This window comes from Sitodiplosis mosellana, unplaced genomic scaffold (genome assembly GCF_009176505.1).
Source record: "Sitodiplosis mosellana isolate CC-2019 unplaced genomic scaffold, AAFC_SMos_1.0 Smas_scaffold_6226, whole genome shotgun sequence".
NCBI classification, from domain to species: domain Eukaryota; kingdom Metazoa; phylum Arthropoda; class Insecta; order Diptera; family Cecidomyiidae; genus Sitodiplosis; species Sitodiplosis mosellana.
The window spans coordinates 1369467-1388440 of record NW_022601467.1 but is presented as its reverse complement, the minus strand read 5'-3'; the positions used below and the strand labels follow the sequence as shown (position 1 = coordinate 1388440).

The following is an 18974-nucleotide window of genomic DNA, read 5'->3' as shown; positions in this document are numbered from 1 at the left end:
AACCGAGCCCATTGTTAAGAGGAAAAAAAAAAACAAACTGAAATTGGCCAGTGGCTAAATTAATCGAACGAAGGAAAACACTATGTGAAATTTCCACATGCTTTCGCTCCCCATTCCAATTCTCTTCGCATATTGTTGCGATGATTCATTTAAATGGGAAAATTTAAAATTATAATTTTAATTGCTATTATTACGACCGTTTACATATTTCACTTTCCAAATAAGCCGTTGGGTGCGCGCCATCGCAGCGAGTGAATGCGACTTGGACTCTCTTCTCATTGGATTTCAGCTCGATTGTAACAAAGCCACAAAGAATGTAAAGACGAAAACAATATCATTTCCAAAACCCCGCTGACGTTTCCAAATTAAGTGTATTGCCTTTCAAATGTGTTGACTTTTGATACGCTATGCGCATTGTTAAATCGTGACATGAGACCGCCTTATAGTTCGGCCGAAAGGCATGAAGCAAGGCGAGAAAGAAGTTTTGAAGCCAAAAAAAAAACATTCTCTTGGGTCAGCTTTGATAAATACGGTTGAAAAACGAAATCCGAATTAAAATTAAAATAAAAAAAAACGAAAAAGATGAAACCAAACCATAAACTTTATGAACACACTTCCCCCGAGTGAGTGCGAAAGAGTGCAAGAAAATACACAGGTGAGAAGCGTAGGAATGAGAGAGTTGTTGTGTGATGCAAACAATGGAATCATATTTTTGTTATTCAATGGAAAAATGTCTTCATTATTCGGTCAACAATACAAAATTAGATTCTTCAGAGATTTTTCCGCCTCACAAAAACACACACACACACACACACACACACACACACACACACATGAGAAGAATCTGAAGCAACACGTCAACTTTTTCTCTCTCTTCTTCTTTTCCCTTTTGATTCTTTCATTTTGTTGTATTCAAGTTCTGTGAATATCTTTTTCCACATTTAGCTCTGTATTGCTCGTCTATTCATTTTGATTGGCTGCTCTGTTACCCGCAGCGCCTGGACCCATAGCTACAGAACTGAACAAAAAGCCCAGAATATCATCGAAATCAAAAGAAAATCATACAGCTTCGGTCGAACGAGAAGAGCAGAAAAAAACGCATCATCTCAGCGCAAGCGAACTGACAACCAAGCCAAAAAGAAAGGCAGAAAAAACACTCTTCACGAAATAATATGTATTGCGCACCGCCATGCCATGTATAATAATTTAAACGCGTCTGTATCACACACACACACACACACACACACACACAAACACACACACACATTATTGTCCGATATTCTTTTGTCGACTCGGATTATTTGTGTCGTGGATGTTCAACATTCGTGCAACCATTTATATATAAATATATATATATGACTTTTGTACACAATCATGCTGGTGATTGTGCGCACCCTGACATGATCTCATATCTGCCGCGTTTGATGAATTTATTTCCAAAAACGCACTCGCATACACTTTTTTCCTTCTCACAATAACACATTTCCTTCCACGTCTGCCATGACGGAAAAAAATATTACGGCAAACATATCATTCCGTTGGATACACATTGGTATAATTGGTGTGTCAAAGGTTGATTCGCTCGGCCATTTTGCGTAACTATTGCAAAACTCTCTCATTCTCGTTCCCCGTTTCTGATCTTTGTATTTCTTCTATCCGTGCGCCGAAATGTGTATGACCAGAAGAACTCGAGTCATGCTTTCCATGGATTAAGCTAAATACGGAATTATTATTATTGATTTTGAATGTCGTTTTAGTTTCGTGATCTGGTGGATTTGAGCATTTGCCATTCGAGTTTGTTTGCACAAATTTTTCCGGCTATTCAAAGGGATGCCGAAATATTGTTACGGTTTGAACGAATCACAACATTCGCAGCGATATTAATTCGTTCGTGTCAATCGGTTGAGCAGCGATAAGAACAATCCAGCCTCATCAAATAAACAATGAAAAGTTTAAAATGTGGCATAGCCGAGAACTTTACATCATCGCCACACCAAATTCTCGGAGTGAACCGAAGCCACTCAATTTACAAATATCGACCAAAATGTCGAAAGTTAGGAATGTTTCATCATAACTTCACATTTGCAATTTACGAACATTGTCAAAATTTTCCGAGCTTATATACCATTTGCATGAGTGTGGTAATGCGTTGCGTGGGCTTGGAAACGCGATCGCTTGAATATTCAACAACGAATCCTAATGACGACATTTCTCATTCTCTCAAGCCCAAAATATTCGTATTTTTTGTTTATTCCTCATTTGGGTACGATATGGCATTCTATGTGCCCTGATGCTGTTGTTGTTGCTGCTGCCGTCGCCGCCGCCTTTCGTGCATTTGAATCGATAACGTGCACAAAACCATTTGATATATAAATACAAACGCACCATTTCAAATGCTTGACACGAACCGAAAATTCGTACCACGCACATCCCAACGTAAATAACAGATTCTAATATTGAGGAAACGCAAGTAATGTTTCGATCATTTTTCACCAATGGAAAAGAAAAGAGGAATATCAGAGTGAAAAAAAATCAACAACAACGATAGAACACGAAAACACACAACAGCGTCGAAAATGGAACATTTGAAATGCGTACCGCATTTTTTGAAAATTGTCGGATATTCAGTTGGAACAAGAGACTGAGAGTATGGGGGAGAGAGAGAGAGAGAGAGAGAGCGAGAGCGAGCGAGTGCTAGAGAGAGTGTGTGTATATATACGCGTAGATTTGATGTATTATCCATATTATCTGGGCTGTAAGTGGCGAGGGCCTTTTGATTTTCTTTCTTCTTCTCTTTTTTGGTTCGCTTCATCCCTCGACGGTTTTCGGTTGGATATTGCGTGTGTAAATAATAAGGGCGATATCGCTTTCTTTTGAATGTAACCAGAGCTAAATCCGAAATTTATATTTAATGGCTTTGTCGAACCAATATGTGAGATGGAATCTGCCCGGCAACATGGAACGTACACTTCAACGAAATAACATTGAAATAATCAAGCAAACGACCAACGAATTTAGTCGTTCAACCGAGTGTTGCGCACAAATCCATCGAATCCACACTTTTTATCACGTGGCAACAAAATACAGTAAATTCACAAATGTGTGTGAATTTAATAAGAACTACTTAAATTATGATATTTGCTCAAAAGATAATAAAATTGGAGGAGACAATGTTCAAAAGAATGCACACGAAATCGACTTCTTTTTGATAATTTCCCCCCACAATTCACATATATATGCACAAAATGGAATATGATACGTACCAGTTTCATTGTCGACGGTAAAATTAATGCCAGCCCATTCATCGTCCAAAGGCGATTTGGCCTCATCCTGTTTTGGCTTTGCACCAATTGTTAAATTTCAAAATAATATTCACTTTAAAATCACCAGCTATGCCAATTTAGCTTCAATATTTTTCAAATTCTAATTCTAATGTTCAAATATTCGATCTCTATTAGTAATTTGATTTTTATTTTCTCCAATTCATCGTGAGTGAGAGAATGTTGTAATGTTTTTTCGTACATAGAAAAATGAATTTTACCTTGTCATTTTTGAGTTCTTGAAGTGCTTTTAATTTTTCATTGTCTTCGGTGCTGAACGATGGTCCAGAAACGGTAGCCGATTCCTTGGGTGAACTTGACTTAACTGGCGCTAAAGTGTAACCCAAATCAACGTCCTGTTTCCATAGTACTTCAACAATTTCGCTCTCCTGCAATGACAAAATTGAAAAATTGGGATCGATTATCTTTTTTTTTTTTCAATTGAACTAGGATTTTTTTTTAAAGATGAATAGTTTGAAAATAGAAGTAAAAAAATGTATTTAGTAAATCACGTGTTTATTTTTTCTAAGCATGACACCACAAAAACTGTTATCACACGACTCGTGTATGATGCGAAAAAAAAATTGCTTGTGAATGGGCAAATGTTCGAAATGACTATGATTTGATTGACTAAAGATTGATCGTTGATCTCAAACTAAATTAGGCAGTGCTAACTAAATTTGGACATTGGAAGCGAATGAAAAAAAGCTGGTAGGAGAAATCACGCGATATGTTATCAGTTGAAAATTCTTCTCTGTTCCTCTGACTATTCAGCAAAATTGTATACAGTCAAACCAGACTTATTCGATGTCACCATAAAGTTGTTTTTCTCGCCAGTGACGATTAATCTCGGTATGGGTCACGGCTTTACTGTACAGTACAGTACATATTCGCGCAGTTGATATAGAAATAAAGTTCCTAATGGAAACCCATTGATAATTTTGTTTGTTTGATTTTTTATTCAAACCTTTTTTAAAATATAGTCTTTGTTTTGTTGTCTCCGTCATAGGGAAACTGAAGTCATGAACTAATGACTGCTGTCAAAGAGCTCAAGGTTAAAAATCGGCCGAGAAAAAAAGGAATCACGATTCGATTCATCGAAGAATGGATGCGATTGAAAATCTTTTATCGACTTAAATAAAAATCAAATGAGCCTTGTGGAAGTCTCACATTGCATCAGAAATGATTGAACTTATCAATGAAGCGATGAAAATTAGATTGAAGCCGCTTTTCCTATTCGCACCATTCGAATTGGAAAATAAAACAAAACTGCATATTTCTGCATTTTCTCATCAGCTCATTTGATTTGATATACTTTTTTTTAAGGCAAAAGTTATTCTAACGAATGGATAACGCTTATAGTCGAATGAATATTTGTTCTGCATTCAAGATAGATAAAAAAATGTTTCAAGAGCATTTTCGTTTTCACTAATTTTTCGGCTAACACCCACAAAACACTTTCATCGTGAATCGGCACATCGCTTCAAATCGTAGGCAAAATCAACTATTCTTCAATATCTTTGCTATTTGTTCGCATATGAGTGTGTGGGCCTTCGTTTTGTTTTCTTCTAAGTTATGAATGATAATCGCACATTTGCTTAATTATTTATGGCGCTAAGCTCTAAGATAAATACTTGAGATGTCGAGACAAATTCGCTGAGTGGAATATTTTCCGTTTTGTTGCACACTCTTCTAAATCGGTGTTTATTATCTCTCTATGTTGTCTTTGTTTGGAACTGAAATTACTGGGAGTGCATCCACCGGTTTACGTCCAATAAAATTAATTTGTCGTGCAAGACGGAGAAGGAAGAATAACAATAGAAAAAGAATAATGGACGATTTTGTAGTTCAATAAGAGTTGAATCATTGTACAATTGTAATCAGAAGTGAACGCAGACACAGAAAAACTCATCGAAATGTTTAAAATCAACGATCGATTTACCATTTGAACTGCGATTGAGACAAAATGCAAGTGACTGATCAAATGGCTGCAACTAAATTTAACGAAATCAACTTCAACTACATTTGACTTTGTAACTTGTTTGGTTGCGTTTGACTTTGGCCGAAGCGGACTGTGCCGCCAGCCGCTTTTCCTAACCGAGCAACACTGTTTCCGACGATCAAGTTGAAGCCAACGTTTACTTCAATACGAATACGAATCAAAATTAAAATCAAACAAAATTTATTATTGCCATTAAATTTCTTGCTGCTTTTTCTATTTGCGTTTTCTCTTTATCTTTTGCGCGATGCGAATGTTTCTTTTTCTCATTTCATTCTTTTTTCTCTCTGTTCATTACGATCGAACCGAAAATTTCGATGTCCTTTTTGCGGCGAAAGAAAGAGAGAGAGAGAGAGAGAGAGAGAGAGCGAACCAGTGCGAGATGTTCGTGTACTGTTGCGGCCGTTGTTGTACGTGCTTCGATTATCACCAATTGAATTGCATACGTGCGCGAAATTCATGTCAGAATAAATACCATCAAATATTGTTCGTTTGTAGATATGTTTCGTTGCGAAATAAAAGGAAGCAAATCGCTGTGAATAAAAACAAAACGGCCGTGCAAATCAAATGAATTGATTCAAAAGAAAAAATTCAAATCAATCAGATTTGTCGAACTCATACGAAATCAAACGAATGATGCGAAAATAAATACGGTTAAACTAAAGGCGAATCAACACGAAAAGTGTGTTTTTTTTATCAACTCCCCATTTTAAGATTTGTCTTGTTCGTGCGTTATTTTTATACGTGGATTACACTTTTTTTTGTCTTGCCCCACATCAATGTATACGTTGTGTATTGATAAAAAGCGAAGCGACCAGTGTGGTTCTTCGGTGATCGAACGAACCGTATGATGCCGGCTACCACCACCAGCAAGTTTTGAATCACACTGAGTTTTAAAATCATAATTAAAACAAATATATTTGCTGTGTCGCGATTCTGCTATCAACTCCAGCGTGGGGCGCACGCAAACACACACAATTGCAAGAAAAATGTTTCTTCAACAAATCGTGATTTTATTCTGTGCAGCAAAATGAATGCCATTGCCTGCAAGCGCGAGATAGCAAATGTGGAAGAAAGAATAAGCAAAACGCACACGAACGAAACACGATCGTGCTCGGAGTGAACAAATAAATCAATACGACCGGTCAACGAATGGGTAAGTTGGTTTGCTAGTGTTCCAAAGTGTTTTTGTGTATACACTAATCAAAATCACCTTATCATTTCTTTTCAATTTTTTTTCCGTTGTTTTACTGATTCAACACTATTAGAATATGTGCGGAAAAAAACAAACGACGTCTTCTTCGAAAACAAATTGAAGTGAAAAAAAGCACACACACAATACATTGGCAACGAAGCGAAACAGATAAGATTTGGTCGCGACTTGGGAATTGGCGTAAGGCGTGTGTGATCCACTTATTTGTGTATGAAGCTCAACGCGGTTTTTTTCGTCATCACATCACTTTGGGTGGCGATATGCTCGTGAAAAGAATCAATTCGTGTTCTCTATCATGGTGGAGTGGGATCGCAAATCGTCGTAAACTGTCGACGATAAGCATTTCCATATGTTTCGACAACAATGCGATCGTTGGATTTGTGATTTGCGATTGGGATTGCATCATTTTTCACTCAATGGGTTTCGATTGGAGATGTCGTTTCAACGATCACATGGGAAAAAAGACTCAAATTTGATCATGCATTTCCATTCTCTCATTCCAATTCTCAGCACCGGGTTTGTTAGTATTTTGTTAGGTTGCAATGAAAATATTGATTCTGGTGAATGTGGCAAGACGAAACGAAGTAATGCACCCAACGGAAGCTCAATTATTCCACAGGCAAACACATTTCTTTGCTTCCACCTTGTAATCGTACAAAGAATTGATTCCAATGAAAATAAATAAAAAGCGAACGAGTGGCCGAACAACAACTGGACAAGTGATTTTCAAGCATCTCACCACATTATCGTTTTTTATCTATTTATTTTCTTTGCGTCTTTTTCCATGTCCTAGACCAAAAATGCTCGTTTCGAAAGTGCTACTGTGCGTATGTGAATCAGCAAGGAGCCGAGTTCACCGGAACGGGACAACAGCCAAGGGAAGAGAAGAGAAGAGCAAACGAATTCGAATCTCTTCTATTGCATATTCTACCACAAACAAAACCCATTTGCCAGTGTGATAGATTCAAGTAAAAAAAAAACCAAACGAAAACCAAACGATGCCATTGTGTTGACATAGAAACCTGCTGCGTATCCTTTTCTGTCCGACTACCAAATGCAATAAAATAATAACTATTGCCAAAAAAAAACATTTTAAAAAATAGTAAAATGAAGGAGGAGAAGAAGAAGAGGTGAGAAATTCAGTAAGACCGGACAAACAAAAAATTCACGTGCAAAATGTGCAACGCCGAAAAGAACAAAAAACAACAGAAACATGGATTATCCGATTCTTATCTCTCCATTATCAGAATTATCTCTTTGTCAGTCAATTTGTGCATAAAAGCTCTCGTTTCTTTGCACATTCTCTCTTTATCTCTCAATCTAGCCGCATTTCCATCGGCCGATCTTTCAGCAGGTTGGCCAATCCAGTATGACTTGTATTTGTTCAGCATTAGCTATTTGCTCAAACACTACTAGGTTATATTTCGTTCCGAATTTCTATATTACTAATTGTAGAAATCATATGCAACTTTATGTCGAACATCAACTTTCAAAAAACCACCGATTTCCATATGAAATTAAAGTCAAATTCGATGATTGCATTAGTTTTGGCTCAAAGTGAATTTCTTCGAGGTTCCATCGCTTTGAATCAAATCAACTCGACTCAAGGCAGACAAACACTGAGTTTGGTTCGGTCAAAATTTTGTGTTATGTACAAGCATAAGACACGCCTCAATCCAATGCTGTTGAGTACATAACGTCGGCAATACAAGCAGTTGGGGTCGATGTTGAATAGGAGAAGCATGAGAAAAAGGTGGATAAATAAATGCTGAGATGAAAGTGGTAGGGATGGTGTATGGCAACATTGGTTTCGTTGATGTGCGCATCAACGTGTCTCTACATTTTAGCTCATCTACCTCGTTCTTTTCGACGTTTAGAATTCATTTCTTGGTTTCAACCTTCAAATATATTTACACGATAAAACGAAATAAGCACATCAAACAATCGGCAGAGAGAAGAAAGTCGCCAACAGATGGCATTTCCCCTCGAATCAAACTAAATCAGTAGCCATTAATAGCATTTTTATCACGAGCAATCGAGCAATGCAGCAACATGGTTCCAAATGTCATACGGAATCGATTGTTGGAAATTCGATGGCATCAATAAAATAATATTGAAGAATAAGAAGGAAAAAAAAAACTTCAATTAACTAAATTTATGATAATTTTCGCTGTGCATGTATAATTTACTGCATTCCATTAGCATTCAAGGAAATCGAATTTTAATCTCGCTAACTTAAACGAAAGCCAAGCAAATAAATACGAACGACAACGGCGACGAAAGAGAGAAAAACAGACGCAACGCGCAATAGTAACAAAACAATTATCTGCACGCGATGGACGAGTTTTAGTTCCAGTATTTATCTAGAATGTTCAAGCATTCCTTGTGTGAAGTGTGTGTATTGTGCACTTGCGACGTTGAGAATTTCATGAGCATAGCACAAAGCGAAACGTTTAAAACATTCATGTTCAATAACATTTCGATAATTGTGTTCTTTTTTCTCTCTTTCTCTCTCTCTCTCTCTCTCTCTCTCCCACTCTATTCCAACGAGACTCTCCCGCTCTATTCCAACGAAAATTGGATTCAATTTCGTATTCGATTGAGCACAATTCTAAAGGATCTTTTGCATTTCAATGCAAACACACAATGCGTTTGAATGCCACGAATTACTGGTGTGATGGATGATTTGTGTCGTCTTCTTGGTTCCAGCCAAAAATCAATTATTTATTGAATTTTATCTGACATTTTGTGTTGTTAATCATGTATTAATGATTGGGCATTATAAAAAAAAACAAGCCGCCGTTCTGATGTAATATTTGCGCTGGAGAACGCTGGAGAGAGAGAGCGAGCGAGAGAGAGAGAGTGAGAGAAAAGGACGAGATGCGCATGTGGTGAAAGACTTTCTTCTATCCTTCGAGTGTGTGGTATTTTGTGCTGCATTGTAAATAATACTTAAGCACAAAGTGTTTTGTCCATTGTTCGTCTTTGTCATCCATTAATCAATGGATCTCAATGCGGCATCGATGTAATAAATCATGTGGCTTCAATATCCAGAGCAAAAAGAAATTAACCAAATTGAACTAATGATCTTTCGAAACAATTAATTTTTCGTTGTTGTTGTTGTTTGTGCCTTTCTTCGATTTTAATCGATTGGCCACAACAAACGAAAAAAAAAACACAACGCCGATCAGAGAAATTTCGTTTCTCAGTTGGGTCATACATGGCAGGTATGAACCTGTTTCGATGCGTTTATCTATTTGACCTTTTGCGGTGTTAGCCAGAAGAAGAAAAAAAAAACATCACAAAAACGAAAGAAATCACCATCACATTGAAAACAAAAAGACAAAACCAACACCAATAATACTGTGGCGTCAATACTTTACTACATTCTCGGCAAACAAACAACAAGTCAAGCAATCATCATATGTATGTGTGTGTGTCACACTGAAATTATTATTTACGATGATGTATCGTAATCGTTAAATGATAAACGGTTTAACGGAGCACATTCGGTGGAAGAAGAAAACAACGGACAAATTTGTAATTGATTTTAAACTAATGTGTATTCGCTGATAAATGCAAACAAGACACCACACTTTTGAAGAGAATCGGCTTTTGAAGCTGTTATTCGTGTCTAACAACGAAATCGAAATGGAAAAACGGGCCAAACAACGATAAGAATCATTATTTTTGTTCAACCATTTTAAACGAGACAAAAGTCTGCACATATATAGTGCGGTATTAAATGTGTCGCCACAGAACGAAGTCGTCTATTGTCACTTTAATCAATGAAGAATGCCGAGAAATACTCTATTCGAATTTATGACTCATTTATCACACAAAAAAAACTTGTAAATCACACAGCCGTTCGTATGTCGTAGACTGACTGATGGATACATTTTGCAAGTTTTGAATATCGACACTCTCTTTTATCCCCATTTAAATCGTTCATCGCTCGTCGGTTGTATGATTCAGATGGAAATGGAAACGTAGAAGACAATGAAATATCTATCTGATGATAATATTTACCGTTAATGAGCACAAGTTAAATTGCGTATAAAAATCCACGAGACATTGTTCGTCACTTTTTGAGTAAACGGGCGAAGTCGCCGTCGACGGAATAACGATGCCGTTTTCATCAAAGCAAAACATCTTTCTTTCTGTCGTTCACTGTCCCACTCTCTCTCTCTCTCATATATATATATATCGATTACGACACTTCTTGCAAAATTATACAACGAATGAAAAAAATGTTTTATCTCGCACGTTTGGCTTTCACATTTGTTCTTGGAAAAATTGTCGTTGGGACAATACTCCTGAAAACGAACTTTCAATTTGAAACTAAAATCACCAACTGTTCGCCAGTTATTTGCATTCACTCAATTGGAAAGTGTGAGCCGTTATTCTTATCAATTTTTGATTTATGAATTAAAACGCAAAAAATAGTCGACGCGATATACTCAGCAGTATAAAAAATGTGTTTTCGAAAATTGTATTTTTTTTTTCAAAAATGACTTTTTGCACTTTATGATATTTCTTTGTCTCGCATTTTCTTCCACAAATGTCCGCTGCGTGTTTTTCTGCTGAACAAGTGTCAATATATGGAGCTTGTTTCTGTTTTTTTGGTTTTTTTTTTTTCAAAATAAAATCTATAGTCGTCGCTATGACAAACAATTTTTTCTTTTGCTTTATTTTTTCGAAAATGATTATTTCTCAATAATTCGACTTCGATGATCACGAATTCATTATCAGAATAACACACGAACTGGAGTTTTTCGCTACTTTTCTCCTTCTACGATGCTTTTGCAAAAGGATGTGATCAGCTTTCCGCAAACTCTTCTGCGTGCAAATTCTTTTTTCACCCAATGATTAAATACTTCAGGCCAGTTGCGTTTCGTTTCATATGATATCCAAAAATTAAATTCGAATTTTTAGATAACAATACGTGCGCGATATGACATTGAGCTTATCGAAATAAAACGAATGGGGATAGAGAGAACATTTGAGTAGCGACCTATTGGTAGCATGAGTTTTGGGGCTCGTTGTTATCTTCATTGTCAAATGCGTCTAATATCAAATGCTTCAATAGAGCAAAGCTTATTTGCAAATAATAACATAAGCAACGGAAAACGAATATATACAAGAACAACAAACCAATTCGATTTGGAAAGTCTTTGGAGGCACAGTTCATGCCACTCATCAACATTTAAATCATAATTTGATACCGGCAATCGAATGACACTCAAAAATAGCACAACATTCTATAATTTGCTCGTGAGCATCATTTTTTCTGTTTTTTTTTTTAAATAATAACAAATTTTTTTCCATCAAAACCTGCTTCACACTTATCAGGTATCACGTCCAGATTTCTATCGCCTTTTTTTTAAGGTTCAAACAAATTGAAGCTTTTTCCTCGTTTTTTCTAACATGCGATATGATTCGAATTACATCGATTGCCGGTTAGTAACAAATTCAGATGCTAACGTTGAGAAATTTAACTTTGGCAAAGCTCAATTGTGATGCAAGTCTTGAATAGCGAAGCTTTTAATGTGCGCTTAAAGAGCGCCATCTCAGATATTAATCGGGAACTGAACGCAAACAGTGTGTGTTTAAAGTTTCTGTCAGTGCTTTGTTGAAAAGCTGTTTGTATTCGATTTACTCAGAACCATCAAAATAAACGTCAGTACGTTCTAGAATAAACGACAGTCTAATCAGCTCAGTGGGATCAATTGGATTGATTTGAATGGACAGAAAATTGGAAATAACATGATTTGGTGTCATCATCATCATCATCATCATCATCGTTTGAAATACAAAATTCGAATGTTTTGATTTATTCATCAAATTGCTAAGGCACGTGGAAATGTTATTCATTCATACGGAAATTTATTCGTGCATTACGACAACTCAACATGCGAAACAAAAGACGGAAAAGCAAATATTCATTCGTTTCGATTTCCATGTTGTTATTTTCGAACGTCAACTCCTATAGCAACATATTTCGCAGAAATCAATTAATTTCCATCCCGTTACCATATGCGTAGCAAGAATATGCACCACGTTGAATTCAACATCGTTATGGACGAGTTTGTGTTTGTCTACAAAAGAGAGTATGATTGGATAAGAGAGAAAATATTTCCATGGTTAAGAAAACTGAATGAAAATGACAAAAACTGATGATGAAGCCTTATAATTGTTCGAAGTGGAATTTTTTTTCGATTGTTCTGTGCATCTAAAAATAAAATCGCCAAAAGTTAGGCAACCGACACAAAAGCACATGGTATACATGTGCTCAAACACAAGCATAACACTTTGATTAGTGTTAAATAAAACATAATACAACCAAACATGCGGGTGACACACATTGACTGAATCGGTGCGTGTGTATGTGTGTGTGCACGTTTTGAGTTTGTTGATATTCTGTATAATGAAAATCTCATAGATTCCAATTATCATAGATCGAATGAAAGATGCGGAATAGGATAAATGACGAGATGTTGATGATGATGATGAATATTCGTGGATCTACAAGTTCTTTGCCGAAATGTTCTGACCTTGGTCCTACAGAGCTATGTGTACGTGGGCTCTGTGCGGAAAACAAGAAAGAGAAGAAAAAACAGCATAGAACGCGAGCTGAGCAGTGAAAGAATATTCAGCAGTAAGTTGAACGTACCGGTAACCGGCCAGAAGAGTTTATGAACCTATACACATTCATACGCAAATCGGCTACACACGCAACTCACTCAACGAGCAAGCTCTACTGGCGAAACAAATTACACACAACGCAGTGATTGTTTTTGTTTTATCAAGAAATTTCGTTTCATTTTTTTCTTCTTTGGCCATAATTTGACTTGGGAAGAGAATATAGAACGAAATAGCAAAAGAAAAACCGACCGAATTTCCGAAAAATCACAAAAGCCACGAATGGAAAATTAAGCTTGAGAAAATATGACCAGCTTGGTTGGACAATGAATACAACGCACATATATTTTTTTCGTTATTACTTTTCCGTACACAACGTGTCAAGGGAAAGTATAGGAATTGGTCCCGAAAACTTTTTTCGCCAAATTAGCTTAGATCATCATAAAAACTCATGAAACGCGTAGAAAACCACTTTTTGAGACACTTTTCCGTTCGTGTACCGTCGTTGTCGTTGTCGTTGTCGTTGTCGTTGTCGTTGTCGTAGCTGTTTGTAAACACGATAACTCAAAAAATAATTGAGATAATCAAAATCTGGAAATGCCAAAAGTTTTGTATCCAATAAACTTAGTTTAAGTTCGAAGATGAGCCATTTTCGATTTGACCCTGGGGTACTTGCCCTAAGAAAAACCTCAAAAAATTGACACTTCTGTATGGGAGGTACCTGTAAATCGACTCCGATTGGCTTCAAACTTTCTGGGATTTCATTTTTTGGGAGAAAAATAAGATTCTGAAAGTTTGGAACCAATCGGAATCGATTTACGGGTACCTCCCATACAAATTTTTGACATTTTGACTAAAATCACTCTCAAAGTTTCATGTTGATCGCATTTGCAGAAGTTTGATTTAATGTCCTCAATTTTTGTCGAAATTTTCTTGGAAAAAATTGAGGGCCAAAAACCAAACTTCTGCAAATGCGATCAACATGAAACTTTCAGAATCTTATTTTTTCTCCAAAAAATGAAACCTCAGAAAGTTTAAAGCCAATGAGGTACGGTTTACGGGTACCTCTCATACAGAATTGTCGATTTTTCACTTTATTTTCATTATTATATTTTCACTGCCTTTATTTCGAGAAAATTCACAAAAAATAACCAAAAGTACCTACGGAAAACGCACGCCAACGGTACGGAAAAGTTCGGGATTACCAATGTAATTCTTTTTATTATTATAAAAGTTAGAAAAGAACCGGCAAATGGTAAATTTAGCCATTAGGTAGTGTGTTACTATTTATTCGACTTCTGTTGAGGTAATTTTCGTGGCAAGTAGTTGTGCCACTGTGTATATGTGTAATTTGGAAAGTATGTATATACACATTAAAAACTCATTTCAACCACACATACACACTCACATCCATTGTTTGCTATCCGACAATCGACATGGTTTAGTAGAGAAGAAAAGAAGAGAGAGAGAAGAAGTTATTAGATGAATCAATAATTGTTTGGCCAACACGCGTAGAATGGAACGCTGCTTGTGTGATAGAATTTTGCCATCCCACAAATGCTGGTATCTCAACTGTGCAAAGCCGAAAAAAAAGTAACACAAACAACCCAATAAGAAACATACACAAGCACAAAGCCTCTCATACAATCTCGCCAATTCAGCTATGAAGTTCATTGCACCGATGGAAGATTTTAGTCAGCTGTTTTTTTTGTCTCGCTCTTTTCCCATCACCGAAATTGCGCAGTTGTTTTCAAAATATATATATATATATGCTCGTTTGCCTAGCACGAAGCCCGAAAAATATTTTATTATTCCATTACAAATAAGATGCCAAAATTTATAATGGAGGCGAAACAAATGGCAATCGAAGCGGACCGCGTCACAAATCACAACATATACCCGGCATATATGAATCTTGGGCGAATCGATGAATTTTCAAATTACATCACGTGTCAATAAAAACTGCTCTCTTGCCATTCACTCACCATATGGCCTGTTATGTCGATGCATTCAACGGGATTAACTTGTTATCAGTAGGATATGAACGGGGCGAATGAAACAAGAAGAGAAGAGACGTGCATGAAAATGCTTCTCACGCTGATTGATCAACTTTTTGCCATAATAATTTTTATTTCAGTTTCAAAATTGATAATGTTCATTTTTTTCTACATTCATATATTGATGTGCAGTACATATTCTATTTTGATAAGTTTGCTGGTCAAACGTAATGCCATGGCGAACAATCATTGCCAGAGATCGTACAAATATTCCAATGCTTACTGCCCCACTTCTATATTCATTTGAATAGAAATTTATTTAAATTAAACGAATACGATCGACGAATTGCAAATCCTATGTAATGTGGGGGGAATAGTGAACATACAGTCAATTGCAACGTGTCTGTCGATTGCAATGCAAAATGTGCTCACACAATTCTGTCAAACTCAGCGATTCCGCCAAAATGGAAATGCAACCGTATTAGAATGCTTGCGAATCATTGAACACATGCATGTGCCGTACGTGTGTATGTAAGTTTTTTTCTCGTATTCATCCGAAAATCGCTAGTGTGAACGTTACTTATTTTTCAGCGTATTTTATTTGTCATTTCCTTTTCAGGTTTGTGTTTGTATGTATGAATGCAGCTAAAATTTAATTAAATACGGAAAATCGGTCAAAGAAATAACGCTAAATCACAATTTTTGCAGACTGATAAATGTTTCTAGGCTTATTGCCATGTCGTCGTATTTTTCAATGGCTGCATTTTATTTCCCCAGCAAATTTAATTCAGTCGTGAATTTGAATAAGGACATTCTGTATTTGACAAATTAATCTAAACAAACACGTAAATAAGAGGTAAAAAAAAAATCGATTCACAATCGCAGCAGTGTTGAAACTTGTATGAATCAACAACAAAAGGTGATTGTATTTAGTAGTTTGTTGAGAGAAAAAAAAAGGAAAATGATCTGTATTTATAAATTAAATTTGTATTAAATCTGATTTAAGTATCCGTGACCCAAATTTTCTGTGCCAAATACTAATAATTTGTTTTTATCAACACGCGTTGCAACTGGTGCGCATATGTGCAATCAAATTATTGGAGCCAATATTCTGATTGGATTGGTGTTTCCAGGAAATGATTTTCTTTGACGTCGATACACTTGTTATGCTTAGAAGTCATTAAATGTGGATCACGCAATCCCAATGTATCGTGTGACGCATAATTTCAATCCATTAGATGGAACATTGGCTGCGTTTTAAACATATAAACAACTCATGGAATATCAGGCAGCCAGATTCTGATTCGAATTTGGGCAAATCGGTTCCAGCGAATTTGCTATGCCTATGGCATAGTCTGAAGAGCCGATGAAAAGAGTAGGAATTGGAATAGATTGGCAAAGTTCATTTGTATAGTTCATCGAACCATGAGATTGTCATGGTCGAGCAAAAGTGATTAAGTGCTTTGCCTGTGTTGACGGCGGCAGGCTAAATTAAAAGTATCAAATAGAGAGAAATTGGCTATAGGTTTCGTTTTAAGTTCGTTTTTTTTTTATGGGGAATATGGTTCGAGAGCGGTAAATTCATGGCTCCATGTAAAAATGTCAGACGGAAGGAACATTGCACTGAGAAACGTGCGCGCACGGGTTCCTTTGTGCCGTGAATATGAAAGTGGCTCGTGTATAAATCAAGCAATGAGGTTTGATCTGCTGAAAGAAAGGAATTAGGTGGGTGTTTGGCTAGCACTTGTTTGGCTTTTACATTTATGTATATATATATATTCATTTTTCTTACGTATGCTGGTTAGCGTCTGTTCATTTCTTTGTTGTGTATCGTTTTGATATATTTTCATTTTGTTCGTTACGATTCTGGTTGGCAATCGGCTACACGTTACCAAATGCATTGAAATGTCACTCGTTGTGCGCCGAGCTCTTGTTCTCTCTCTCTCTCTCTCTCTCTCTTTTGCATTCGGTGATTTCCAAAGAAAAACACATCACACTCAAAACATTAAACGAATAAATAAATAAAAAGGATGAACTGAATCAGGAGTGAATAATATTCATTCTTTGAACGAGTTTTTTTTTTCGCTTCTCGATTTTGAAACGAATCCAAGTTTGCTTGTGAGTGACGCGAAGCTGCTTTTCTCCCCTCTTCATATCGATCTAAACACGTGCGCAACAGAAACTGAATTGTTGGCGTTAATGCGTATATGATTTCTTGGAAGCGGCTGCTGATCGAGCACATGCATGCATGAAATCCCGCTATTTTGGCGTGAAGAAGCCAAAATAAGCCACCAAATCGCTCTATATACACACTGCAGTTTTTTTCCCTTTTTCTCCTTCATTGCATGTGCACTAATTGACTACTTCCGAGCCGCCACTATTCGTTTAGATGAACGAAAGAAAAATACACACACTCAGTTTATTGAAATTTATTTATGGGGCCAAATCACCACTTGGAGATTACGTTAATTTATTGTTTGGCAAACAAGTAATGGGCCATTCTTAATTAGCAACATCTTGCATCAATTGAAAAAGAAAGAAAGAGAGAGAGAGAGCCGGGTCGTCGTTTGCATTGTAGAACTATTATGGAATCTATTACGAACCGGGACAAGGTCAATAATTCACTAGAGTCGCAATTAAAGTATGACATTCTGTTGAATGCACAGCAACGTGTGTCACATTCAGTGAAAGGATTGACGCTGCTTTTTTTCCTTCTCTCTTATTCTTTCTTGCTTTCGATACTTTTTTCTACGTAGTTTTCATTCAAATAAGATTGATCCGCATGGTGCAATTAAAGATGCACAATCGCGATAAACAAGTTCCAATTTGTTGCTATATCCATGGATATAATGACTGCATTCACAGATATCTCTTTTTCTAATTGAATTCCGATTGTGCACGAATAAAATTTAGCGTAGTTTTTTGTGTGCGTTCAAGTACGAACAAAAATCTCCCAAAATGGTATTGCTGCTGCAGTACTGCAACTGAATCGAATTTTTAAGATGTACACATATGTTACTAAAAATGTTCGCATGTTAACAAAATTCCCTTTTACAGACGCATCATGAACACAAAAGTTCAACACGAAAATCAGTTGACGAAAGAGAAAGAAAGAGAGAGAGAGAGAGAGAGAGAGAGAGAGAGAGAGAGAGAGAGAGACAGAGAGAGAGAGAGAGAGAGAGAGAGAGAGAGAGAGAGAGAGAGAGCAAAGCTTGCCGATCAAGTGAGAAATCAAGGAGAAAATCGTTTATTTGGAATTAATACAATTCAAATGTGTAAAGCACACAATGAAGAAACAAAATGATAATAGCCACTCAATTAGATGAATAAATCTAATTGCGACGAGTTATATCAAAGTTCGCAGATTGCACTGAAGACGCACAAAAAGCATTTTTGAGGTTAAAAAAAAATCGATCGTGAATTAAAAGTGTGAATAAATCTGTTGAAAGCATCTGTTGAAGAATGAAATTTGTGTTGAGGGAGGGGGTTGTCTAAAAAGAAGCTGAGTTATTGTGTTAATTTGTCCGTGGGCTCAGCACAATAATAGATCACCAAAACGAACGAATTTCCATATAGGAAATGTAATTCATTTTGATCATTCGGTATAAGTGCATCGACAGATGAATCATATGCGTATATATAAGCGTAGTATAAATGCACGACGCCACTGTTGAATGCAAAGTGAGTGAACGCAGAATGTTATTGACACACGACTATAAATAAGGCAATGAGAACATGGTCACGTTTACGTGCCTTGTCTCTCCTTTTCTCTCTCTCACTCTCAATCGCGCGCAATACATGAT

The 18974-nt window shown here is 36.5% G+C and overlaps 1 protein-coding gene across 3 annotated transcripts in view; it reads right to left on the bottom strand.

Annotated features, from left to right (window-relative positions):
* The window catches only part of LOC129579069 (segmentation protein cap'n'collar), an 86771-nt gene that overhangs the window by 54094 nt on the left and 13703 nt on the right, over nt 1–18974 (bottom strand). For 2 of the 3 annotated variants that reach the window (XM_055468648.1, XM_055468647.1), the window contains 2 exons: nt 3542–3709; nt 3264–3339 (listed from right to left, as the gene is read on the bottom strand). In XM_055468648.1, the coding sequence (XP_055324623.1) occupies nt 3264–3339; nt 3542–3709 (244 nt within the window). Of the gene's footprint in view, nt 1–3263; nt 3340–3541; nt 3710–5262; nt 5451–18974 lie in introns of those variants that run through there. The other variant, XM_055468649.1, reaches the window with a different exon arrangement.